This window comes from Osmerus mordax, chromosome 6 (genome assembly GCF_038355195.1).
Source record: "Osmerus mordax isolate fOsmMor3 chromosome 6, fOsmMor3.pri, whole genome shotgun sequence".
NCBI classification, from domain to species: domain Eukaryota; kingdom Metazoa; phylum Chordata; class Actinopteri; order Osmeriformes; family Osmeridae; genus Osmerus; species Osmerus mordax.
In genome coordinates, this window is record NC_090055.1 from 12,424,042 (window position 1) to 12,451,640 (window position 27,599).

The window sequence follows — 27,599 nt, forward strand, 5'->3', positions numbered from 1 at the left end:
AATGTTTCAACTGATCATTTTTATTATGACTTATTTTGAAATACATCATGATTGCCATCGTCACTGTCAGCGTTGCTCTGTTCCAGACTTAAATGGGAAAACTGCACACATCCATCATACAGTACATACTACATACAAACATATAGTGCTGCTAAAAAACTAACAAAAAAACAAACAAACAGCGGAAGTCAATAACGACTTCAGTCATTCTAGATACCACTCGCAGACACAAACTAGCCTGACACTCCCAGAGTCAATAAGCCTCCAACTCCAACTCTGCTTTACACTATGATTAAAAAGTGCCAAAGAGAATGACCTACTGTAAAGTACACGACAGTAAGACAGGGGAGTAGGACTGTGCTGTACGTGTAGGTCAGTGTACAGAAAGTCAGCTCAGTAGTGCATACATACGTGCATACATACATACATCACAGCAATGGCATAGAGGAACACATCAAATGGACTGCTCAACGTCTGGTTGGTCTGTACCTGGTCAACAAAAGGGCATTCTACCCTACCGTGCATACAACACAGGGGAATAAGACAGGATAGGAGATGTGAAGTGCTTTTTTCTTTTGGGAGAAAGAAATAACAGTGTTGATAAAGACGGACGGCGAGAGATAGTGTTGTAGACAAAGGGGGAGAGAGAGAGAGATGAGAACAGATTAAAGGTTGTCGCTTTTTTTAAATTATTTTTTTTAACAACACTCGGCGTCAATGTAACGTTTTGGCAATGATAATGGCGTCGCCATAGGAACGCCATTTTCTGCGTATATGCATCTACCTGGGGATTACTGGGAAGCACAGATAGGACTGGCCAGGCTAGCTTGCCAGCTACCCGAAATCGGCTAATAGAGCGCAATAGTCTACAACAAGCTGGGCTAGCTGGACGAACGATTGGCTTAACCGGCCTAGTACCACGGACAGCACCTTGGAGCCTGACAGTAACCCGGAGAATGTGATTATTGATTATTGACCACCTGCAGGTTATTGCTAAAAGAGTTTGCTTCGGTAGTTTACACAAGTGTGTGAGAGTACTTCTTCTGGTTCAGTACATTCAGATATCAGATGATAGTTAATGAGTGTCTCTATTAGGCTGACCGACACTTCCCAGCTCACTCAAGTCACATGCTAACATGACTAGCTCAAATGCTACTACTTAGTGCTGGAATGATGCTGCAAAACGACACTGCCCAAGGAGGTCTTTGGTCGCTAAATCAGTTAAGAACTTCAAGTACCATGCTCATTATGTCAAGTACCAGTTTGCCTTTCCAAAAGCAGTAACATCAAATATAAAGCTACTAATCGTGGATGTGTGTTTGTGTGTGTGCGCAATGTTCTCAGTGGAAGTGTCCCATGGCCTCGGCAGCCTTCACCCTAACTACAGGATCTGGGTCCTGTAGCAGCATCACCAGACCTGACAGGAAACAGGAAGTACAGGTTGAGAGGAAGCACCTTGAAAACAGGAAGTGAGCATCAAACCCAAGGAAGTAAACACTTCCTACACAACGTGTCCCGTGTCCAGACCTACCTTTGGTCACGCTGCCCATGTTAAGGTGAGAGAAGAGCTCCTCAGGTAGGTTACCCAGCAGGAAGCCTACAGGAAACAGGAAACACACCAAAGACTAGCTACCCTTCAACAGACTGAGCCCAGTGTTAAACCCACTGCACATATTCTATACTGAGAGACTGATAGAAGACCATTGAATGGGCTAGGTGGTTCTTGACAGAGTGTGCCATCACTTCATGGTGTATATGGATTGAGGTGTTCCACCTACCTATGAACATGGCAGCTCCGGCTCGGACCTCGGCCCAGTTGCTCTTGAAGAACTGGATGACGGAGATGTGGTAGAAGTTCAGCATTCCAGGGAAGTCCTGGATCTAGGGACGGACGGAAACAACATGACAACTCTGGACTACTCGTCATCAACTAACCTGAATGACTGAATTATTAATCCTCTTTCACTTCAGTTTTGAGACCATGCTAAATTTTGATTCCAGTAACTCACTTTGTCTTCAAAATTACAGACAGAACACTCAATTACCAAAATAGTCATTTGTGACTACGACACACAACAAAGTGTTCAGAGTGTGCGGGTGTGTAGAGGTAGGAGCACGTCCACTCACAATGTACTTGGTGAGGTCGTTGATGAACTCTCCGTAGTGTAGGCCCTTGTCATCATGGAGATGGTTTTGGAACATGGTTGTGATTTGCTCTGAGCCCACAACAGGTGCACACACTCGCATGGCGTACTTACAAGCCTGCAGACACGCGTGTGCAAACACACACACAAATCATCATTAAATATAATTGAGTGCCCACTAGGTACATATCATCAGTGTTGTGCATGAATGAGTTCAAAAGAACGTGTTAATTTTTATGAGAACGATGAACTGAACGCAACTTAATGACAAATAATGAATTTGAACGGTGAACACGTTCATATTATTTGAGGTATAGCTAAAACGTTACGGAAAGTTTTCCTCCTCCTGAGGAGAGACGCCGTCTAAATCGAATGCTTGCACCATGTCGTTGCTCAGCGCCCATAACATTTTCGCTATGTAGCCTAACCTAAACCGACTAAGTCGACTTCGCACTACGTTACCCATGATTCATCACACACACGTAGACCAAACAAGCAACGTATTCCAAGACAACAGCTCTTCGTCTCATAAAAACGTCAAAATGAAAGTAGAGACGCAGACTCAGTGACTGCATCTGATCTGATGCACCTTATTATTTTTTGCAGGATTTTTACACACAGTAAACACACACCTTAAAACTACGAAATGAACTGAACTATGAACTAGTTCAAAATTTAAATGGTGAACTATGAACGTGAACGATTCATATTTACTTGTATGAACTGAACTTTGAACTAGTATATCATGCTCTAAAATTTGATGAAAATCTATGATATTGACATTGGATTAGATCTGCATCATTGTGTGTGTGTGTGTGTGTGCGTGCGTGTGTGTGTGTGTGTGTGTGTGACCAACCTTGACCACCTGCAGGTTGGGGTCAGCGAGGTGGAGCAAGAGGCTGACCAGAACATTGTGGATCTGGTCCTTGAAGATGGGTTCTCCTGAGCCGAACCTGGACAGGTTCCCCAACAGCATGATGGAGGCACAGCGGATCTCATCGTTCTCCTGCAGGGGGTTAGGAGTCAACCGGAGGTCAGCTACAATGACTAGGATCTCATGTAGGCCACAGAAAACAGTTACGCTTCTCGGTCACCAGCTAGAATAGGAGATTCATCATAGACCAACATGCTAACATGCTAGCCAAGACGGGTGTGTGTGTGTGTGTACGTACGCTCTCCAGGAAGGGTTTGATCTTCATGAAGATGTAGACCACCAGGAGGTGGACGTTCTTCTTGTCCAGGTAGAGCAGCACCTTGGACAGGCCAGACATGGCCTCTAGGGTGATGTGCTTGCCGGGGTCGTCCTTCTCCTCCATCCCAGAGCTCATGGCCGCCAGCAGCTCCTTGGCATATTTATTGACCTGGGAACACAGGGTGTGGAAGTCTGTGTGTATGTAAATCTCCGTGTGTGCGTGTGCACATGCATGTGTGTCTCTGTGTACGTGCGTATCACTGTGTGTGAAAACTCCCCCTGTGTGTGTACATCTGTGTGTGTGTGTGTGTGTGTGTGTGTGTGTGAGAGAGCGCGCGCACCTTCTCGGGCGAGCCCACGGCGATGTTCCCCAGGCCCCTGACGGCCAGCATGCGGACGGTGGAGCAGGGATCTGAGATCCTCTCCATCATGTTGTTCATCAGCACATCCATCAGCATCAGCTCTGTCACCACGTGGTGGTTCAGCAGCTACGCACACGCACGCACGCACGCACACAGACACGAACGCACACACACACACACACACACAAATGAAACAACCCCAGTGTGAGACATAACCATGGATTGTATTTGTTTTGAATGAACTGATCTGTACTTCTGTGTGACTTCTCTCTCCTTGGCTCTCAACTGTGTGTTTGTAAATCTTTGTGTGTGTGTGTGTGTGTGTGTCTACAGCACCTGTCACCGCTGTGACAGTCTTCCTTATTCAAAGCCAAATTCCAGCCTGGAAGCCCTTGATTATATACTATAATTCTATTACAAAACCTCAATGTCAATCAGAACCCTCTCCACACTATAGAAATCTCCAGAATACTCTAGCCAGTCTAGACTGTTTCTCAACTCATTCAGTCTCCCAACCCAACCACACGCATACATCAGCCAATACATTAGCAGCCTGCTCGTGGTGAAGTAGCGCTGCTTACAAAGCTTGTGTGTTCATTAGCATGGTAAAGTGCTGGCTGAAATCCTGGGCCTGCTAGCTGGCCAGCAGAACTCAGACAGCAGCCTCCTCCTCCACTGGGCTAGTGCACAGGAGCCAGGTCCAGGTCTAACACTGGAGCCGTTGTTCAGGTAATGAATAACGTTCCTCAATGATGTCACAGTTTTCAAAAATTAAAAAAAAGGCTCAAATAAATGCCAGCACAGCGTGTATGGGAAACCTCTACCCGGTGTTTGACTGTGTTTCGACCCAGAGACACGGGGAGTGGGCCGGGTGCGTTACCTCAGAGAAAAAGGCGGTGACGGTGACCCTCTGGCACTCGTAGATGTTGTTGAGGCAGGGGCACAGGCACTCCACCACGGAGGGCAGACGGGGCCCCGCGTGCTTCGCCATGGCCCTGCCAAACACACACACACACACACACGCACACAAGCAGGTCGGACAAAGACATGGACAGAGGGAAGGACACAGACGCAAAGGTCTTAGGTTAGGGCTGTTCTTGAGTCAGGTGAATGTTAGGGCTAGGGGTCAGGGATCATGTCTGGGAAAATATGTCCCTGGAAAGCAGCATCAGAGATAGGGGTCAAGGTCAGAGGTCAAAGCTAGCAGGTCATGGGGTCAGGTGTGTGTACCTGGAGAGCAGGGTGACCCCGGTGGTGTGCCTCTGGGGGTCCTTCATGGTGTCCCAGGCCCCATCCTGATCCAGCCTCTTCACCACCTCGTCCAGCTGGACCCGGGCAAGGAGGATCCGCAGGGCGTCCACTGCCACCCTGTGGACACAAAGAGGATTACAGGGCTTCATGCGAGCCTGCTGCTACTGTAGACGGATACCTAGCATCTGACCCACACCTGGAGGGACACGGACGTGTCTACGGTCGTGTGAACCTGAATGCAGCTTCTAACATCCACCTACTGCCTCCACTACAGCACGCGCGCTGTGTCCGGGCCCAGACCAGGAGCACAGGGCCACACGGCTAGCTGCGGACTGTGGATGAGGTTGCATGTTTCTATACGGGTTGCATTGCATGTTCCTGTACATGTCGAGGTGTTGCGTGTTCCTGTACATGTCGAGGGGTTGCGTGTTCCTGTACGTGTCGAGGTGTTGCGTGTTCCTGTACATGTCGAGGTGTTGCGTGTTCCTGTACGTGTCGAGGGGTTGCGTGTTCCTGTACGTGTCGAGGTGTTGCGTGTTCCTGTACATGTCGAGGTGTTGCGTGTTCCTGTACATGTCGAGGTGTTGCGTGTTCCTGTACATGTCGAGGTGTTGCGTATTCCCGCACATGTTGTTACAGAATGTTTTCTGAGTCGGCACGTGTGAAGCCGTGGTGCCCACCCACCCCGGGACGTCGAAGCTGGGCGCGGGGTGTTTGGCTGGGCCGCTCTTCTTGTCCTGGCCCAGGCTGGTGGCGTTGATGTCCTTGGGGAGGGTGACGCCCACGCTGGAGCCCAGGCGGACCAGCAGGCAGGAGAAGAGCCGGGGGAACAGACTCACCACCGCCTCCTGGCTCTGACCGTTCAGCATCAGCTCCTTCAGGGCACACGTCATCTGGAGGGAGGAGGCAGGGAGGGGAGGGGAGGAAGGACGGGGTAGGGGAAAGGAAGGGGGGAGGGAGGTGGATTGGTTGTTGGACAGAGGGGGCAGGGGTAAAGAGAGGCAGGGATGGAGAAATTGACATATGGGTGTGTTACGAGTTCTTAGTATGAAACGCGGTATACATACACTTTAGGTGTCGCTATCAGAGCATCTTTGATGCATGACTATGTGTCTCTCTGTGTCTGTGTGTGTGTGTGTGTGTGTGTGTGTGTGTGTGTGTGTGTGTGTGAGACTCACGGCCAGGGGCTGGCTGGTGGCCACCTTGACGGTGAGACCCGGCCTCATCATGGACTCCTTCCTGTCGGCGTAGGGCGCCATGACAGTCAGCTTCTCCATCAGCATCTCCATAATCTGATTGGCCACAGTGCTGTCGGCGCCCAGAGCTATCCACATCTCACAGCTCCAGCTGTGGGGGAGAGAGGGAGGAGAGGGGAGCAGCAATTAGAGGAGGAGGGAGACAAACGCAGTGTAGCGTGGTAGAGAGGGGTGGAGGAAGGGAAGGAAAGAGAGAAAAAAAGGGAAGAGAGAGAGAGAGAGAGAAGAGAGAGTAGAGGTAGTTCCTCACCTGTCAAAGGGCAGGGGGTAGGAGATGAGGGTGGAGGTGACAGTCTGCAGGTGCTGTGTGGCCAGGATGAGGATGGTCTGTCCCACGGCCACCTTCACTTGGTCCTCACTGATCATCTGGAGACGCACGTGCAGAACTTCCAGCATCTCCGGCACCTGACACACACGACAGAGTTAGACAGAGACAGGGAGATAGAGGCCCCAGCCTGTGTGTGTGGATGCATGTCTATGCGCACGTGTGTGTGCGCGCGCGCGCATATGTGTGTAGGTGCCCGTGCGTGTGCGCTACCATGTCCTGTAGGCCGGCTCCCCTGTTCTTCAGCAGGGTGTTGAGGATGACGCTGGCGGCGCGGGAGCAGTTGGACTGGGAGTCCACCAGACCCTCCAACAGCATGAAGATGACCGCCGTCAGCTGCTGCTGTGGCACCCGCTTACTCACAATCTACCACACGACACAGACTCAGGGTCGACAACGGCCGTGGTCGCAATCTGACAGTACTGACAATCTACGACGAAATGCTTAGGGGATCCAGATCGTGCGACAACAGGAAAACTAACAAGACAAATGTCAATAAGAACACAAGACTGTTTGACAGAGAACAAGAAGGATGCACAGATACAGGAACCATGACACACAGACAGACACAGTGGGGCAGACAGACAGACACAGTAGGGCAGACAGACAGACACAGTGGGGCAGACAGACAGACACAGTGGGGCAGACAGACAGACACAGTGGGGCAGACAGACAGACACAGTGGGGCAGACAGACAGATACAGTGGGCAGACAGACAGACAGGCAGCAGAGGGTGTACCTTGGTGAGGTCAGAGCAGGTTTTGTAGAGGACAGTGTGGTCAGGGTTGTCCAGCTTCTCCTTCAGGTTGATCAGGTTCTCCACAGACTCATCTTTGTAGTCCAGAGAGAATCCTACAAACACAAACATGCCTGAAACCTGTATGTACGGAGCCCACGTGTTTAAGTTTCAGTCCAAACACCATCTTGTTCATCTTGCTTCAGCAGGGTTGGGGCTAATCAGGGAGTTTGTTTATGTGTGTGTGTGAGAGAGTGAGTACGAGTGCTTGATACATATGTGTGAGTGTGCTCGCTAACCTTCGTAGCGTAGCTGGATGTAGAGCAGGGTGTAGATGCAGTCTATGGCGGCCCTGCGGACGGGGGGGCAGGGGTCAGTGCAGCGAGGGGCCAGACGTCCCAGGAGGGCCCCCAGGTTGTGGAACGACACCATGTTCTAGAAACGGGTGGAAACAGGAAGCGAAAACAAATCATCGACATCGTCTTCGGTCCTCATCCGCACACACACTCTCCGATATCCATAAATGTGTGTGAAGCATTACACAGTGGTGTGTGGTCACGCGTGTGTGTGTGTGTTCAAGTGACAGCGTACAGGGGGCCTCAGAGCTGTGTGCGTGTGTGTGTTTACCTTGACTGTGAGGTTGTCCAGGTAGAAGGCCAGGATGTGTGCGGTGGTCTTCAGGGCCCTCTCTCTCTCCTGCTCCTGACCGGAGCTCAGCCACGGCTCCAAGTGCTGCAGAACACACGGCATCACGCTACGACGTCACACGATGACATCACACAATGACTTCACGCTGCGACATGGCACACCACAACATCACACTATGACCTCATGCTGACATCACGCAGAGGCCACCGAAACATGACTGACCACTCGTTGACAAACAGAAGAGAGTACGACAGAGAAGCCAGCTAGGCCTCAGTCAGGTAACAGGTTCCTGGCTTCCCTCCTGCCTCACCTTGAAGATGCCCTGCAGGCCGTCTGGCGTGGGCTCCTTGGACAGAGCGCTCCTCAGGAGCTGGTGGAGGGCCTGGTAGGTGTCCGAGTACAACGCCTGAGGGAGAGGAAGCACTATGACCAGGGGTCCCCAAAGCATTTGGACCGGCCCTCTGAACAATGCCAGATACTTTTTTTTTAATATATATATATAAAAAAAAAAAAACTGTTCACACTGATTAATATGCTTAAGTAAATGATTTGATTTCAATAGCGATGAATATGAAAAAAGATCATTACGATGGTAATAATGCTATTTTAATAGGCTACATATCCCTTGATATGTACTGTGCATAGCAAAATAATAAACTAATCTAGCATAATAAATACATTTAAAATCCTGATAAAATCTCCACAATAATACTGGTAATCACTCCGGCCCATGCAATTTTCTGTTACAGACCGACCCGGCCCTCACAGAAAAACGTTTGGGGACCCCTGACTATGACTGACGTCTGTTTCACTGCTTGCGCAACGACAGCGTGTGAATTGTGTGTGTGTGTCTGTGCATGATCTTCAGTGAGTGTGGTGTGTGAGTGCGTATGTATGTGGGTGTGTGTTAGTGCGTGAGTGTAAGTGTGTGTGTCCATGCCCGTGTGTTCCTCCCACACCTCTCTTTGTTTCAGGTCCAGGACCTCGTCATCCTTGCCCTTGTCCGGGGCGTCCACCGGGGGCAGCCCGAAGACGCCGCCCACACACGTCCGCAGCATCTCAAAGGTCTCGTTCTCTGTCAGCGCCGGCTCCAAGTTACTGAACCCCTTGGTCAAGGCTCATACTTGTCAACGGAGCACCTTGCACAGGTGGAATTTTATGAATTCTGTGAACCTGATACCAATTTCCAACCAACTTACCCTTTTACTTGCTACCCAACTATTCCTTACCCATGCTAGCAAATAGCCCTTGCCCACGCTAACAACTATGCCTTACCCATCATAGCTCACAACATTTTCACTACAGCCATTCCCCCATAACCACCCATTTTAAATGTTACATTTACCATCCAGTAGCATCTAGCTAACCACCCCAATGGGCCAACCAACCGCCAGTCTCTCCGCCCTCCACGTGTGAGGGAAAAGAAGTGGCTTTGGAACGATGTGATCGAAGGATACATCAGGTTGGCGCAGGTGCTCATCACAAGATGGCGGACAGGAGTCCTCATCACGTCGGTGGGCTCTGCTTTGATGAAATCCTACGGTTCATTCAAGACAAGAGAAATGCTATTGCGCTGAGAGGAAGTGGATGGCCACAGTTTGAAACGTGGCTCTCTCAGAAAGCATGCATTATACATTTTCTTCCACACATGTAGTGACAACATTTTCAATATTAATGCGTGTTTACAGGAATTAAGAGTGTGTGTGTGTGTAGTTACTGACCAGCATGACTCCCATGAGCTCCTGCTTGCGTGTGAACATGTATCCTTGTCGTCGCACACACACACCGATTGCCTTGGCTATGAGGCCCACGCTTTTGATGAGGCTCAGCTTCATAGTCAGGTCCTGATGGAGGAGACGGCACACACACACACACACACACACACACACACACACACACGCGCACACACACACAAGAGAACAGACACATACAGTCTCTCAGACACAGCCTTTCAGACTGTGGTAACGATAACAGCAACGCCACTCAAATTCACCTACTGAACGCAGGCAGCACAACCGTTGTCTGGAAGAAATCATTAGAAGAAGGCGGCAACAAGTACATGCCCCGGGCCAACAGTCCCACAGCACCGCAAACACCCTGCAGCGACGTCAGAACGAGGCCGTCACTCAACACAACGCTCTACTCCGCTCCCTGCGCCATGTGCCCTCGTAGGCCTCCAAGATGGAGGCCTACGAGGGCAATAAACGATGGATCATGCGTTCAGGTTTGTGTTTCGTAAAGTACCGTGCGGACCGGATCGTTTACTGGGGTCACGTGGCAGAAGGAGCAGAAGGAACGTGCGTGAGTGATCGGCTGAGTTTCACACCAGTCAGGGGGGGGTGCCAAAAGCAGTTTGTTGAAATGGTCGAAAATCAGTCGGTACCAACCAAGAGGGTGATTGGTAGGGATTGATCGTCCCTCATGCCTTGATTTTGAGAGAAATGATGAGAATCAGAGGCTGGAAAGTTGGGTTTTGAAAGAGAGAAAACTGCAGACCTCCTGCAGCTGTGTTCTCTGAGCCGTGGTTTAGAGAGAGAGACTGGCCCGGGACCAGAACGCTGCCTAGCATTAATGTGAAGCAGATCAGTTTTGCGTTAAGAGATTTGGTAAGTGGGGAAAATCCTTTTTAGACTGGTAGTGCAAAAGAAATATAGAGAATGATAGAAGGCGACAGAAAAAAAAAATTGGCAAAGGAAACGAGTGAGAAACACACCAAGAAACACATAGAAGGTGAATAAGGGGAGAAGAAAAAAAGGAAGAAAAAGTGGGAGAGACGGAAGGAGAGAGAGTCCTCTGTGTTCCCATTACGGTACCTTGGTCTCTACTTTAATCCCCAGAACCTGTACAACAATAAAAGTAGCAATGAGTTTAATCCACAAGGTTTCACTCTTAACATAAACACCTGAAGGAAAAAAAAAACCCTCAGGGAAGTTCCTGTACCTGACCGAACGCAGCTAATGAATAGTGGCTGAGCGGGTGTGAGGCTAGCCTACAGGAAGAGGAAGGTGTCACTGATACAGATGCCCCTGATCTCTATATCATTACTACAGAGTGACAGGAGGGTTAGCCAGTGTCATAGCTGCTGTCCTGGAGATGAACCATGTTCCACTGAGGCAAGTATGGTTTCCCTGTGTGTGTGTGTGTGTGTGTGTGTGTGTGTGTGTGTGTGTGTTTGCATCTATTCGCCACCGAGCATAGACATCAAACCCTCATGGTTTAGTCTAGCGGACAACCTTGTGGTTGGGGTTCAGACTCGGGCAGGCTCTAGGGTGAGAGGTGAACAGGATTCATACTCCTGTGAAAACCGTGACTGATGGTTTTCAGATCCTTTATGGAACAAAAATATGGTTGTTAGACAGGCGGGAAAGGGTGGATATAGAGTAAGCCCATCTGTATCCATGGAGACAGTACCGTAATACAGTACATACAAGGCCGTATACAGTTAAAGCCATACATAGTACAAGACTATATACAGTATACAAGGCCATACTGCACAGAGTAAGCCCATATCTAAGGGGCATAAATAAGCCATATACAAGGCCAAATATAATATACAGAGAGGAGGAATTCCATGTGTGAGCTCTCTTTAACCATCACCTAATGGCTTGTTTCTCTTTGCTGTGGCTCATTGTTCCATTCCTCTAAAAAAATACCACAGGTATGCCTCTGGGCTTGACCACAGGCAGTTAGCGACACTCATGCAGCAGCAGACTCATAACAGCCTGTTTGGACATGATGGTCATCTGGCACTCTCTTGATCTGGGGCTCAGTGGAGCTGGGTAGACGTGGTTATTTTTGTTACTTGGCCTCATCCGACCCCAGAAACAGCCCAGTGGGACAAGAATACTGAGCAGATACAGTTGAGGTCCCTGACTCCTACCTTGGTGTTGAAGTGTCTGACCCCTGACCCCAACCTTGGTGTTGAAGTGTCTGACCCCTGACCTATACCTTAGTGTTGAGGTGTCTGACCCCTACCTTGGTGTTGAAGTGTCTGACCCCTGACCTATACCTTAGTGTTGAGGTGTCTGACCCCTGACCTATACCTTAGTGTTGAGGTGTCTGACCCCTACATTGGTGTTGAGGTGTCTGACCACTGACCCCTACCTTAGTGTTGAAGTGGTGGCTGATGCTGCGCAGGATGTCTTGGTCGATGTGTTTGAGGACCGTGTCCTCGGGGGCGTGCAGAGCCACGTAGCCGTAGCACAGGATCAGCGTGCTCTTCATCTTCTCCACCTCCACGTCGTTCTTATCCTGGACACACACACACACGCACGCACAGGCTTAGGGGTCAGGGGTTAGTGTTAGGTACCCAGTATGGGGGAGAAATTCTGCATCCGTGCACAGAGGAATAGGACTCTGTTTAGGACCCAGTAGTAACCCGTCCACACCTGCCATGCTGGGTTAGAAATGTGCTACATGAGCTTTGACTGTCCAAGCAAGATTGACCTGATCTGTGGACTAAGCTACGTTAATCAACAGCAGGTCAAATATCAATGCAGATACAAAGTCTCGATTCCCACAGGTTCAAGAGTGTGACATACTTTGAGGAGGCCAAATATCCCAGAAGCTTTCTTGAAGGCGTCTGACTTGCCAAACTCATTCAGCTTGGTCAGAGTGCCCCCCAGGTGACTGCTGGCGCACAGGCCGACTCCCATCGCAACACCCTAAAAAAAACAGCCAATCGTAAACGCACCTTCCAGGAACGGTTGCCTGTAGAGAAGTAGCATGTACCCAACCACCAAAACACACATTTACTGAACAGTTTACTTTCTAAAACTGCACTTATTTGAGAAAAGCTCTTTGCTATGCCAGACACGTATACAGCATACAGTATTTAGAAGCTAGCCAGCCAGACAGCAGACAGGCGGGCGGGCGGGGAGACAGATGGGACGAGATCTGGTGAAAGGCAGCTTGTCACAAGACTGTCCCCCTAAGCCAGTCAGCCTGTTCAGTCTCTCTGGACAAAGTCCCAATGTTTTTATAAAGAACTCAAGAGCTCATACACTGAGGGTCACTTTGTCCACCCACCCACCCACACACACACACACACACACAAATACACTGAAGGAACTGACAAACTACAACCTCTGCACTGAGAACGCTCATGAGCTACCATCTACACCACACACTTGTGTCTATGAGTTCATGGGTAGAAAGAGGTTTCGACGAATCAACACAAGTTTGGAGAGTTAAAAATAACTCATTTTAAACGAGTTCTTTATTTCTGTGATGCACGATGGTTTCTAGTTTTTGTTGTTTTCTTTCCTCCCATAATGGCGGCGTGGGTACCTCTCTCTCAACGGCGTCGCTGTGCCGGGCCGAGACCAGCAGCTCCTGCAGCTGTCGCTTCACCACCTCCTTGTTGCTGCACTGCTGCAGAGCCACGCCCACACACTGGTACAGGAAGCTCTGGTCGCGCAACAAGGAGACAGGGTTCAAACCTGGGGAGAGCACACTGGAGGCTGTGTGTGTGTGTGTGTGTGTGTGTGTGTGTGTGTGTGTGTGTGTGTGTGTGTGTGTGCTAAGGACGTTAGCAAGAGCCGTTTAAGAACATATATAAATATCCTTGCTTCTTCCAGGTAGTGTGCAGAAAGTTATACTCCCAATGTCACGGAGCAGAACAGACGAGAATAGAATGTGGGTGGGGTTTGTTGCCCACCTTTTCTTCCATGAAGTTGTTGTAGGTGGAGAGGTAACGCGTTGCCTCGGCAGCCAGCTGACACGCCCACTTGTCGTCAGCGATGGTGACCAGGGTTTTGGACAGCAGCTGCAGCCAATCAAAACACAGCGATACAGATCATTAATGACTACACAGATTATTTGGATGACTTTACAGGGAACTTCACGAATGTCTTGTAAAACCAAATGAAGTATGGAGACGGTTCAGATTCGCGGACGATTCGCAGAGGTAAATATATATGAGGTGTTTAACGGCAGTCCACCTTCAGCAGTCTCTCCTCCCAGGCCTTCTGGTCAATGCTGTCAGGACTGGACTCTGGAACATATGAGAAAGACACAGAGAGAGGGAATGAGAGACATAATGAGAGTGCGAGGGTGAGGGGGGAAAGAAAGGGAGGGAAAGAGAGACAGACAGGAGAAGAGTGAGAGAAACCAAATGAGAAGAGAAAGATAGAATGAGCATGACAGAGTTGATGAGAGAGATAATTAATGGGAACGAGAATTTATGAGAGAAAGAGAGGGCAGAGTGAGTCAATCCTAAACACAACGATGAGCGAGTGAGTCTCCACCACACTAAAACAAGAAACAATAGAAAACTATGTTGACCCACAGATTCAGACTTGGCTGAACTTCCAGAACAAAAAAAACAAAAAAAACAAGCAGAAAATCCGAAGGCCGCTCCAAGCCAACCAGAGAGCTAAGATGATTTAAGATCGGTTTTAATACCCTCTGCTCCACTCAAACTTCAGCTATGTAGTTTTTTATGAGGGAGAGGAGAAATAGCCCGGAGCTAAGAAAGCTCCCGGAATAAAAATACAGCTTGAGATTGGCTTCATAACTGGAAGCACTTATGATATCTCATAACTGGGGGGCTGTCGGGGAGGAGAGAGGTGACCCCTGTGGGCCGTCCCTCTCCGATTCACCCCAGCAGAACACCGGGAGAACCCAGTAAACCCGCTGACGCTAGCGCGGGGAGACACACAGACGGGACACGGTGTTGAAGCTTTCTATCTGCCGTTGCTTGGTGGCTTAAGTAGCCTCTAGCTGTCTGTTACAGTCTCCAATCGAGCGAGTTTAAGAGGAATTGAGTAGGGTACAGTTCAGTGGGTTTCGTTGAATTGAGTCTGAAAAATGCTTCGTAATACTTGAGGCGTGCTTGTTTTAGCCAGTGGTATCGGAGGCATACAGCACTGTGCTCCAAGTCCGTGCCGCTCAGAAGTTGAATTCAAGTGCACCCCAAAAGTGTAAGTAGTCCCGTATATTGCCCCTTGGGTGCGTTTGGTTCATACCTTCAAGGAGCGTGAGGATGGGGGGGATCTCCTTCTCCCAGAGTGCCTCAGTGTTGGGGTGGATGTTGGGGCTCAGCACGTTGAGCAGAGACAGAGAGGGGGAGCCGTGACCTCGGCAGCGGAACGGGAACGCAGCGTTGACCTGGGGAGAGAGAGAGCGCCCTCAAATCATCAAGATCTTCTGAAAGAATCCATCAAGCCTCTCAACACTCCTGCTTCCTCTTGGTCTCATAACAGGAGTTCAGGTTCAAAACTAGATCACTGTGTTTGCTGCGTAATTGGCTCTTAATTGATGTTGCTTATTATATTCTTGATTCATGTTGTTTATCGATTCATTATTGATACTGCTCGATTCCAAAATACGTTTTTTTACCGCATCTCATTGAGAAACCATGTAAATAACTAGAAAATGGATTTAGAAGCGATGCACACTGGAATCTCTTTGTGAATGTCCTGCAATTTTCCCTACTCACCAGCAGGCGGACCATGAGCATCTGAGGGTTGGGCAGGTTGACTGGAGAGCAGAGGAGGGTAAAACTGAGCAGTCGTCGTCATCATCGTCATCATGATCATCATCATGATCATCATCATCCTGGTTAACGACCTAAATGATTACCTAGCGCCACTAGACTCCTATCACCCTGCTAACAGCCTGGTCTAATCCCCCCCCCCCCCCCGTCATCAGAACCATTACCGTACTGCGGGGTTCGTCTAGACCCGGTGATGAATCTGGCTGCTGGCTTGCTCGGCTAATGTGAGCCAGACTTGGCTGGCTGGCTCTCAGACTACAGGTCTCTAATGAGAACAGACTGTCTGGGTGGAACACTAACAGTCCCTGTTCCCCTGGGAGTGAGGCCGGGCCCGACAGCCCCCATCTTGTTTACATTAAGCACTGATGGGGGAGGGGGGGGGTGATAGTGACTGACTCTATCACCCCCCCCCCCCCCCCCCCCCCCTACAGCTGGAGTAGTCACACCCCACCAGTCATCATGACATCATCCTCAATGGCCAGGTTTGGACCCTACCTCTGTGAGTGTGTGTATATGTGTGCATGCGTGAAGAAGTGTGCGAGCGGTGCGTGTGTGTGAGCGCGCTACCTTGCTGTGTGAAGTCGATGGTGAAGCTGGGGTCCTGGGCTGCCCTCTTCTTGCTGCCCAGCAGGATCAGGCTCTTACACAGGGCGCTGGTGGCGTTGGAGTACTGGGGCGGGGTCAGGTAGAACAGCAGCATGGGCCACAGCACCTGCAGCACACACGCGCGCACACACACACACACACACACAGCTCTGAGATTTTACATCAGGACCGAGGGCAGTAAAGCCAGCCAGCCAGACACACTCAGACATACAGGATAACGTGGGCAGATGCAGTGATAAAGTGACAGTCAAGTCTAAAGATGCAGAGCACGAGATCTGAGACAGGCCGGCTGGCAGGGTTGATGATGACAAATGCTCTCCCTGCCCGGGGTGTTGCTCAAACAACTGTGACATCAATGTGCCCTGCCATCTCTGGCCCTCCGCTGGAAACGCTCGCTTCCAACCACGACTCGGGGCCGGGGAGGATTTCACGACGAGAACAAACATAAAACATTATTTATTAGGGATTTGAAATGTGTTACTTTTATAGCATCGACTCCCTGTCTGAATAGTGTCCAGGACCAGTAAAATAAAGTTTTGTATAAACAAACTCATCTGATAAAATGTGCAGGGTCTGTGTGGGAGAGGGTGGAAATAAAGTGAGAGAGTTACTGCCCGAGGAGTAGGCAATGGAAAATGGAGGAAAGAGAGCGAAGGAAGGAAAGAGGGTGAGAGAGATAAAGTTTCAGAGAGAGAGAGACAGAGTTAAGATGGGTAGAGAAATAGAGAGAATGAGAGAGAGTTGAGAGGGGTAGAGAGAGAGAGAGAGAGAGAGAGAGAGAGAGAGAGAGAGAGTTGAGAGGGGTAGAAAGAGAGAGGGGTAGAAAGAGAGAGAGGGGTAGAGAGAGAGAGTTGAGAGGGGTAGAAAGAGAGAGAGTTGAGAGGGGTAGAAAGAGAGAGAGGGGTAGAAAGAGAGAGAGAGGGGTAGAAAGAGAGAGAGTGGTAGAAAGAAAGAGAGAGTTGAGAGGGGTAGAGAGAGAGTTGAGAGGGGTAGAGAGAGCGAGTTGAGAGGGGTAGAGAGAGAGAGGGGTAGAGAGAGAGAGGTAGAGAGAGAGGGGTAGAGAGAGAGAGAGGGGTAGAGAGAGAGAGAGGGGTAGAGAGAGAGAGGTAGAGAGAGAGGGGTAGAGAGAGAGAGAGGGGTAGAGAGAGAGAGAGGGGTAGAGAGAGAGAGAAGGGTAGAGAGAGAGAGGGTAGAGAGAGAGGGTAGAGAGAGAGAGCGGGGTAGAAAGAGAGAGCGGGGTAGAAAGATAGAGAGAGAGGTAGAGAGAGAGAGGGGTAGAGAGAGAGGGGTATAGAGAGAGAGAGAGGGGTAGAAAGAGATAGGGGTAGAGAGAGAGAGAGAGAGAGAGAGAGAGAGAGAGAGAGAGAGAGAGAGAGAGAGAGAGAGAGAGAGAGAGAGAGAGAGAGAGAGAGAGAGAGAGGGGTAGAGAGAGAGAGGGGTAGTGAAAGAGAGATGTGTAGTGAAAGAGAGAGTGGGGAAGAGAGAGAGGTAGAGAGGTGTAGAGAGAGGTAGAGGTAGAGAAAGAGAGAGAGAGAGAGAGGCCAGCGGAAGGCTCACGTCCGTCAGTCGTCCTACGGTTGTAGTGAAGAGGTGGAGTGTGTTGTCGCACATGCTTCGCAGCGCCTCGTTGGTCACCTCCTCTGGGTCTGTGGGCCGCTGGCCGCGCTGCAAACACACACAATTATAATTATATACAAATACACACTTTCCAAACACACACAACACACATCCAGGGTGATTGAGCGTTCAGGACACATGGTCACCTACGTAGTAGGTGTCATGCAGGGCGCAGTGCTGGACTATGAACTTGACCAGCAGGTCTCCACCCTCCAGTTCCAGGTAACCATGGTGAGCCATGGCACTGATCACCTGCACCACCCTTTGCTTCACCTGCAGAGGGCAATAGACACAGCTATGTTTATACACACACACAGTATGTATATCCTGGACAGACATATTGGATACACGTGCATGTGTGTGTGCGTGTGCTACCTTATTGCTGTGGTCAGCCAGTGGTTGTCTGATGCTGGCCAGGATAAGAAGCTTCTTAGTTTCCATCATGGATGCTAGAACGCAGAAAGGAGAACCTTTCTAAAACGACACAGTGAGTGATTGACTTTGTGAGTGTGTATGACACAGCTGTGTTTCTGGTGTTCTGTAATCTTGAATAGGATTTCAGTGAGGGAAGTGATGAGGTGTATAGTTCCTCTTGTTATGAAGTGTATATATGTGTGTGTGTGTGTGTGTGTGTGGGTGGGTGTGTGTGGTTAGTCCTACTGGTAGAGTTGATGAGGTGTCGGAGCACGGCCAGGGAACCCATACGGTTCCTCTCGTTACTGTTCTCCAACTTCTGGAGAACAAACACGATCAGACGATCTGGAAAGGTGTTGGCTGGAGGGAAGAGAGACAAAGAAAGAGAGGGTGAGAGACAGAAAGAGAGGGTGAGAGACAGAGAGAGTGAGAGACAGAGAGAGAGGGTGAGAGAGGGTGAGAGACAGAAAAAGAGGGTGAGAGACAGAAAGAGAGGGTGAGAGAGAGGGTGAGAGACAGAGAGAGAGAGTGAGAGAGAGAGAGAGAGAGAGAGAGAGAGAGAGAGAAAGAGAGAGAGAGAGGGTGAGAGACAGAGAGAGAGAGGGTGAGAGACAGAGAGAGAGAGGGTGAGAGACAGAGAGAGAGGGTGAGAGACAGAGAGAGAGGGTGAGTGGAAAGAAGGAGGGGGAGAACGGAAGGGCCGGCAGGGATGAAGGAACAAAGAGCGAATGAAGGAAGGAAAGAAGGAAGGGGCCATGGTGAAGGAAGTAAGGAAGGAAGGCGCCATGGTGAAGGAAGTAAGGAGGGAAGTACAAAAGAAGGAAAGAAAAGTAGGACCAAAGGAAGGAAGTAAATAAAGAAAAAAGGACGGAAACCAGCACCAGAAAAGGGAGAGTGGGGCCAGAAGGAAACATGTCACAACATGTTATCTCTGTATGCAGTCACACCATCCTGGATAATGACATTACAGAAGCCGTTCATGTGACTGCTCTACCTCAGCAGGGAGAGCAGTCACAACACACAGCACGCCACACATCCCACACACACACACGGCCCATCGCCACAGAGATTCTCGAAACAGAACCTTCCTCCCTCCATGGAGACAGCATCTGATCTGACATGATGTTACCTCATGTGGGGGAGGAAGAGGGAAAGTTACATTTCTCGACGATTCAAGCAAGGCTATATTTGATGTAATCTAGGCTTGGCTGGAACACAGTGGAGCTCTCTCCAAAAACAGTGCTTATGTGGGACTTCCTACCCCCCTCCCCTCCGTTCCTCCTTCCACACTCTCCAGTGTTTCCTCTAGGATTGTTTTTTAGCAGTGTGGGCAGGTCTGTCCGAACCCCCCCCCCAGCCAAAACAAAGTTCTAACCCTATATTTCGGAGGTTAATGTAATAGTCAAATAGCTGATGTAATATTGCACATATTTTCATCCTATTTCCCCTAAAGCAATAAAGTTAGGCTACCTTACACTCATAAAGTATGTTCTAAATGGAATGAATGCTGCCAATTAATAATTGACGTAACAACTTATTGTAAATGGTCAGTAGCCTAGCCTATCGATTAAGGTAGGCCACTCGGAAGAATGTACACTGTCTGCTTCATTTGATCTTGATAGGCTAAGCATTCTGTAGCAAGTAATAACAATAAACCCTTCAGCAACTACTTCAGCATAATAATGGACCTAAAATACAAACGTGAGCAAGGGCAGCAATCGAATCAATCGTGCAATTTAGCTAGCAGGGGAAGAATACAAACAACGAAAATCACCAGTTAACTTAATTTAAATTTGCAAGAACTATAGACTAATACAATAACAGGCTTAAATGAACTGAGTTACACGACTTACAGTTCTCAAGGACGCACACACGCAATCTCAACTGCAGTGTGAAGCGCGTGTCCGTGCAATTCTCCAACATGCACTCTAACAAGCACTGCTGATAAATTACGGCCTAAAATTTTGTACAGCCCTATTTCTGATACCGTGGCGGCAGAAATGTTGCCGGGGCAAAATCAACATAGAGGAAACAGTGCTCTCTATATTCCACTATCCCTTCCTCCTCTCCTCAGTCCACCTCCGCACATGACCACATGATCACCATGGGTCAACCACTCTGGACAACCAACAGTGACCACTAACCACGATCAGGCATCGCAATACCCGACTGATCCATTGGTGTGAAGGATTATGAAAACACAGTGTAGGGATAAAAGCTGTAAAGGCAGCGTTCCAGATGTAGAAAAATAGGTGCTGGTTGACGAGCGGGCCTACCCAGGATACTGAAGCTTCTTAGAACCTCGTTGTGGTTCTTCACCGTGGGGGGGCTGTTGTAGTCCACAGGAGCACACACCTGTGGGGGGGGGGGGGGGGGGGGGGGGGGGCAGCAAAGTTAACGCTGGTGAACGCCTTCTGGGCCAGCAGCAGAACGGGTCATGACGATATCCTTGAATGAAAATCCATGAAAACCTCAGGCTTGTGATGGGGATTTAGGAGTGACTGTGTCAGGGTGTGTCGGGCCATTAGAATGCTGTGATGTGGTGAGATGTTACAACATGCTACTACAGCTCCTGTCCCAATAGCCTGTTCTACAGGCTGCACACTGGAGCTGTTCCAGTCTGCCTGCTGGTTCGCTGGCGTTGCAGCTATGCTGCCGCCACGTTATGCAGTGAAAGGGTTAAGCGGTGAGGTTTCAAAGATTGTTGACGCGAGATGTTTAGCGTTGACTACAGACTGTTGTTGCTTGTGTGTGGGGTCAGTCAGCGAGGGTCAGTCTACTGTACCTGCTGGTGCAGGGCAAAGAGTAGACTGTCCACCTGAGTCTCAAGCACTCTGCTACCCATGTTGACAGCTGCATCCAAGACCTGGCACAGGCTCTGTAGAGGACAAACACACACTTTACAATTCAACCTGCACTAATGAATATTTACATTTACATTTAGTCATTTAGCAGACGCTTTTATCCAGAGCAACTTACAGTAAGTACAGGGACATTCCCCCGAGGCAAGTAGGGTGAAGTGGACACAACGTCATTTTGCATGGGCAGGAATCAAACCGGCAACCTTCTGATTAATTGCCCGATTCCCTAACCGCTCAGCCATATGGTTGACCTTGCTAAATACACCATCCAGTGAGTGAAGGCCTACCTTACTGATGATGTAGTGCTCGTTGTTCTTCTTGTAGAGGGAGAGGATGGTAGGGATGAGTTTGGGAATCTGCTCCTCCAGTTTATCGTTGGCCATCAGGTGACTCATAGACCCCAGAGCCTCAGCCACGGTTAGTCTCAGCTAGGTCGTTGCCACACACACACACACACACACACACACACACACACACACACACACACACACACACACACACACACACACACACACACAAACAAGGTTCAGGGTGATTGTGAAGGAAAGGATAATGATTCAAAAAGTGTCTCATTAACTTCATTAACACCTCTTGGGGATGGGGGGGTAATGTCCTTTTAACCTCTAGCTGGGGCCAAGACACATAAAGAAACACACAGTTTGGAACCAGTGACTACTAGAACCACTACTGAACTCTCATCATCCAACTCACTGGAAAAACAGTCAGCGTCAGTTTAATACACATCCAACCCAACCAGAACGGTGTTTATCAATGTGGGCAAATAATCAGATTTGAAACATTCTGAAACACGGTCTTGGGATGGAACATTACTCTGGGTTTGTGGCCCTGCGGTCAATGATGTCAAACCCAAACGGGGTCCATTACCTGATTACAGATAAGGAGCTGGTTCTCTGGTTGTTACGGCTGATCTTGGCTCAGAAAAAACCCCCACACCAGACAAGACAGCAGCCTGCAGTATGTAAGCTCTCTCCTAATTAACCTGGCAGAGGTCAACAGTCTCCCCCTTGTCTCCTTCACGTCTAGCCTGGCCTGGGCCTCCTTCTCTGCTAACAATATGTGGCCTCGCCCTGCGTGCGTGTGTGTGTGTGTGTGTGGGTGTGTGAGAGAGAGGCTGATTTGTGTTCATGCATGTTCTATCTCAACTCGAAGAGAGCCTTTGTGCGCTCTCTCTGCCTCAACAGAGAGGGCCTTCCGAGACAGGAACGAGATGAAGTCCTGGTAGGTGTCCCTGGCCACGCCCCCGCGCTTCCCGCTACCTTGGACTCCCTGCTCTGCAGCCAGCTGGAGAAGAGGATGTCGTAGGCGGCGGAGACCTCGCTGGAGAAGGTGTCCTTACGCACCGTGGGGTCAGGAGCTTTGTCCAGGTTGGCCAGGTACTCCAGGATGCTCTCACTGAAGTGGGAAAGAGCTGGGGGGGTGGGGGGGGGGGTGGGGGGGGGTAGGTGAAAGACGGAGAGAGGGAAGTGAAAAGAGGAAGAGAACAAGGAGAAAGAGGAAGGGGATGAAGGAGAAAAAGGGAGAGAAAGAGGGAGAAAGGCAGATGATTTTTTTTTTTTTTATGGTCTTAACTGAAAATACCATGTCAGGCAGTAATGCAGTATACCAACATTTGCATCTGTCTACGGTGTCCAGGGGGCTCACCAGAGGAGAAGACCCACTTCATGTTGTCATGTTTGGCCAAGGCCAGCATGGGCAGCATGGTGCCCAGGATTGCATTCAGGAATGGCACCATACCATAAACTGGAACCAAGCACAGCAGCCACTTAAGTTACATTAGGGTAGACCATCATCACAGCACACAAATACCTAAGTATCAGTAGTATCAGAGGTCTGATTAGGAAACATGTCAAGTTTGAGAGACGGATGAAACAGTTTGATCTGTTTGCGTGTCTCTTTCTATGTAACTATGTAGCTAAAGATGACTAGTCAATTATCAGACTTCCATAGCTGCAGTTATCATAGAAGTTGTGTAGTGGACATCCACTGAGTACTGGACCACTATTTGTGAACAGTCTTCATGTAGAAGTGCTGCTACGGGGTCAATTTTGCCTTTAGAATACAACTAAATGGACTGCAGCGAAGACCTGATCTCAGATCAGCACTCCAAGACCGAAACGCAATACTGCAGGTTCTGGAGCATAATGTGGAGTTGTGTGTGTGTGTTGTATGATTGTGTGTGGCTTTTCTCTTACTGTTGGAATCAGAGAGGCTGGCTAGTGTCTGGACCACAAAGAAGTGGGGCAAGACCCCTGGCTGGAACTTGGTCAGGATCTCCTCCATGATGTCATTGATGTGTTTGTTGCCAACAGCAACCAGGATGTTACTGGCTGCTTGCTGCCAATCAGGTATGACGTCCTGTAGAAAGGGGAACAAACTACCAGCTGATTTACTGTATATAGACTAGTACTTCCTGTTATCAGATCTTGAAATCAACTTAAAACCCTTTTTTCAGTTGAAAAATGTTGTATGGTAGTAAAAAAAACTGATAAAACAAGTTTTACATAGATGGGATATTGGGTCTCTTCTATTTGAATCTGAAAGTATAGTATCTGAATGAGTACTTTATTCATACTCCAGCACACACACACAGACGAGACTATGTTTATCCAGAGAGCCACACCTACCTTGGATCGTGTCATCTCGTCAGAAGCCAGAGAGATGATGCTCTTGATCCTGGGGGAGCTGATCTCATCTATCTTACTCTTGACCACCAGCTCAATGGTCAGCAAGATGACCACTCTGTGGCTGACCACAAGCTAGAGAAACAGATAAGGAAAGCTGTCACTTTCGACACTGTGCCACAGCACAAACACAGTCTTCCAAATCGGATAACATTTTATTTGTATGCCACTACATCTGAGATAAGTGAAAGGATATGGCTTTAGGGATGATGGGAAGGATAGGTAGCCAGCTAGGAGTGAAGCCTTCTCTGTCTCACTAACCACACACAAATCTGAGTGCGAGCCGGGAATGGCAGAATCACATGATGACAGTAGAGTAGTGGGACCACAAATCAAGAACCACATTTACCCAGAATACAGACAGAAAGCTAGAATATGGTGCTAGACAGTGTGCCTACACAGTGTGACAGTGCTGCTCTTGAGACTTAACAGTGTAGCAAGGATTGTAGGTTCAGGCTTAACATTGTGTGTACAGTATTGTTAGCAGCACTAGGCGAGTGGGTGAGGCAGATCAAACATATCTAGAGCAAATAGGAGCCACATTTGTACAGAAGTCTGAATATATGGACTTATGGACTGGACATTCTTATATATATACGAATCAAGTATATATATTGTATATATACACACACACACAGACCACATCTGTAAAAGCCAGTAAAACATAGCACCATAGCAACCATCTCACACGTAAATTCACTTGACTATGAAAGGGGATTCTGATACTAGTGACCTTGAGATATTAAAACAAGCAGGTCATTCTGCCATACACACAGTTCAACACCATAGCTAGTCAGTGGGATGAGGAATGCTAAACAGCTCCTCCAGGTACCGACCTTGGGGTGTTTCAGTAAGTAGTCCTGGCACATGGACAGCACCCTGTCTGGCTGCTGTTTGCCCAGAGTCAGCATGGACTTTCTGACCTGCTCCTGCACTACCCCATCCTTGTCGTTGGCCACGTCCAGCAGGGCCAGGGTCACCTCTGGGTAGAGCACACAGACAAAGAGAGAGTAATGGGACAGTCGAAGACCACAACAGTGAACATATTTCCCTCTAAGGCAGGCAGGAAGAAATAGAAGGAGGAAGTGTTGTAGACCCCAGAGGACAAAGACTACAAAAGACATCAGACAGAGATTAAACCAGGTCAGGGCAGGCCAGGGTGACATCAATAATACTGGACTAAGGGACAGAAGAGTCCAGTAGATACAGAAGTAGATCAGGGATTAGTCAAAAACTTGAACATGTTAGTAATATGTGTGTGTGTGTGTGTGTGGGGGGGGGGGGGTACTTTACAGAATACAGTACACACAGAGGCCTACTTCTAAGTCTGAACACTACAGACAGAAAGAGATCAGGAGCCTTGAGGTTGATGCAGGGGAGAGGTCAGAGGTAAGATGTTAAGAGACTCACGCTCGATATCTGACTCCTCCATAGGGCCTATGCAAAGGCTGGGAGAGGGAAACTTTCAAGAAGGCATGTGGTGAGACCTGGGTGCAAAGACTGGTCCAACTAGATTGACTGCAGGAGAAGAGACAGAAGCACAGTCAAATTATGTTAAATGTATTTAAGTTTAAGAATGTCTACATGTCCTGTTGAGCAATGTGTTATTTGGCTGACTAGCTAAACGCGTTCTGATGAATTGTCTTCCACCATTTGCGTTTGATGAAGACAAAATAAAAACGAATCTAACACGTTGTTTACTGGATTAAGCGAACCACGAAAGCTGTTTGCTCGACACCAATCCAAGCCACCGTAGAGCAATAATGAGTAGCTAGCTAATTAGCAACGTAACACTGACCAAACATGCTTCAACTAGTTAAACAATTTGTAGAATGAGCACTTCCTCATCAAAAACCAGCAGTACCAATGAATGTACTAGCTGGCTAGCGTCATCAAGCTAGTCTGTTGCAGTCTGGACTAGCTGGTATAATTTTCAAGTAGCTAACAATGGCATTCAACGTTTTAATATCTGTTATATTTTAGAGTACTGGTACATTTGTAACCTATGAATGGACGCAAGGACTGGGTTTTGCGGAGGTGCAAGGTCGGCTTCCTACCTGTGTCTGTGTGTCGGGCTAGCCTTTGGCTAGTAGCAAGCAAAGAAGCCACTGCTGCACTGTGAAAAACAGGATTCTCTGACCTTACTGACAATAATGTTGCGATGTGTGCTGTACCAATACAAAGTAAACACAGTCACTTCTATTTCTCGATTGGGTCTTTATCCTTCACACAGACAGAGACAGTGGAATCGCTAGCTAACGTTGGAGCTGTCACTCTGACTGCAGGTAGCTCTATCGTAAACACCCTATCATGTGCCTCGAGTCAGCAGGAACGTATCAGAGAGTGTGGGCGTGACTGGCCATTCCCAGTTTTGGAGAAGCGCGAGTGGACTTTTAAATGCGTAGCGGTCCCTATATCACGAGATACGATGCTATATCACGTTGTTAGTTATGCAACGTTATTGGTATTTATTTGTTGACATACATGCCATCGCGAAATGCTTATTTGTTGCAAATATGCAGTCATCTTGTATTGTCATATTGCACATGTTGTAATGTAGCAGTACAGCCATACTATTATTCATAGTCTGCGTAAAATGGTGCATTTTTCTTTGCTTTGACAACGACAAATATTATTTGTGTTACTGCCATGGAGCGCGGTGGTTTTTAACTAGGAAAAGTCGCTAGAGGGAGCCAGTCAGTTGGACTACTCCCCTTCACCTGTCAGAGCACTCTGGTTGACCCTCCTCACCTGCATAAACAACGTCCCTACTTGACTAATGTGCTCAATAAGCACCTACCGAGACACATCAGCACCACCTCTTTAATGGGAAATCTCCTTTGGTATGTAGTCGTAACAGAGGAAGCTGATGGAGCACAGTAAGATAGCTTTGCTCTGACACTGATCTGGAAGTCTGGAAAAATGATTCGCAAATAACCACGAACCCAATGTGTTTAATAATCAAGTTGTGTCATGGACACACTGGCACGCAGTGTGGTTAACTGTCTAAACATCACCTGCTTCCTCCGTTTCTCAACCCTGAATACTGTCAAACATCATGCTTTTCTGTATCATGACTGCTAGTCAGAATTGCGCCATAGGACCGAGTTAAAGGTAAAGAATTTACCATCATGAAACTCAAGCCTGTGCTAGTGGACTGCAGGGTCAACCCAGTCTAGAAATAGACCTTGGTTTATTATTGTAAGCTGCTCAGGTAAGTTCATTGTCTTTGTATAGTCTATGTGTCTTCGTGGTATGGAAATTACAGAACAAGTGAAATATGTTGCTATAGGGATTGGCAGATCAAGGGGAATCAAATTGTTTGAGTTATTATACAGCTGTAGCAGTACAGTAGACTAATGAGTTTTAAGTAATGAGGTTTAGTAAATGTGGTTTAACTGATGGTAGCCTTGTTTGTCATTTGTTGTAAATACCTTTTTAGAATTTTAGGGCAGACTTTTTTTTGCAGACCACAAATCCTGTTTGGAAATGGTGCAGCTGTGGTAACAGGAGCAGAAAAGTATTTATTGATATTTAAACTTCATTATACCAACTGTAAACTGAAATGACGCACCTGCCAAATGAAAGTGTCAAATCCACAGGAAATTTTAGTCTGGGTTCCGTGTATGGATTTGTGTGTGTAGCTGATGTGTGTATGTGCAAACCATGGTTGAGTGTGTGCGTGCAGACATTTGTGCGGGTATGTCCACTACACTAGGACAGTACTCTGGGTGCAGAATGGAAATGGAGAAACATATTTATTAGAAGTATTTTTTTATTAAAGAATTGCAAATCTAAAGTACATTACATTCATTGGAGATTCATCATGTCTTTTTATTTTGTAGAAGATTATTGTATCCTTTCGTTGTGCACTTTTCCTTTGCCTTCTAGCACAATCCATAGAGTGCATTTTTACCTACCATGACTAAAAGTCTGCATAAACAGCAAGGACGATTATGGAACCATTCATGGCAAACATTCAGTGAC

At 48.3% G+C, this 27,599-nt stretch overlaps 1 protein-coding gene across 1 annotated transcript; it reads right to left on the reverse strand.

Moving 5' to 3' along the window:
* mroh1 (maestro heat-like repeat family member 1) lies at positions 1–25,853 on the reverse strand. Its single transcript, XM_067238172.1, has 43 exons — positions 25,670–25,853; positions 25,023–25,130; positions 24,449–24,594; positions 23,556–23,687; positions 23,124–23,286; positions 22,573–22,671; positions 22,188–22,339; positions 21,198–21,338; positions 20,835–20,927; positions 20,326–20,404; positions 18,296–18,409; positions 18,011–18,084; positions 17,786–17,908; positions 17,576–17,683; positions 15,980–16,124; positions 15,356–15,396; positions 14,883–15,024; positions 13,857–13,909; positions 13,574–13,681; positions 13,204–13,323; positions 12,456–12,578; positions 12,019–12,165; positions 10,728–10,754; positions 9,636–9,758; positions 9,372–9,451; positions 8,874–9,012; positions 8,225–8,320; positions 7,894–7,998; positions 7,566–7,701; positions 7,270–7,382; positions 6,744–6,896; positions 6,456–6,610; positions 6,128–6,296; positions 5,634–5,842; positions 4,929–5,066; positions 4,579–4,693; positions 3,678–3,824; positions 3,317–3,505; positions 3,001–3,150; positions 2,128–2,262; positions 1,779–1,881; positions 1,532–1,597; positions 1–1,417 (listed from the first exon to the last, which is right to left on the reverse strand). Exons 2-43 carry the CDS (start codon positions 25,042–25,044, stop codon positions 1,341–1,343), a joined length of 4,950 nt encoding a protein of 1,649 aa, XP_067094273.1. The 5' UTR covers positions 25,045–25,130; positions 25,670–25,853; the 3' UTR covers positions 1–1,340.
* Between the last annotated feature and the right edge of the window lie 1,746 nt (positions 25,854–27,599).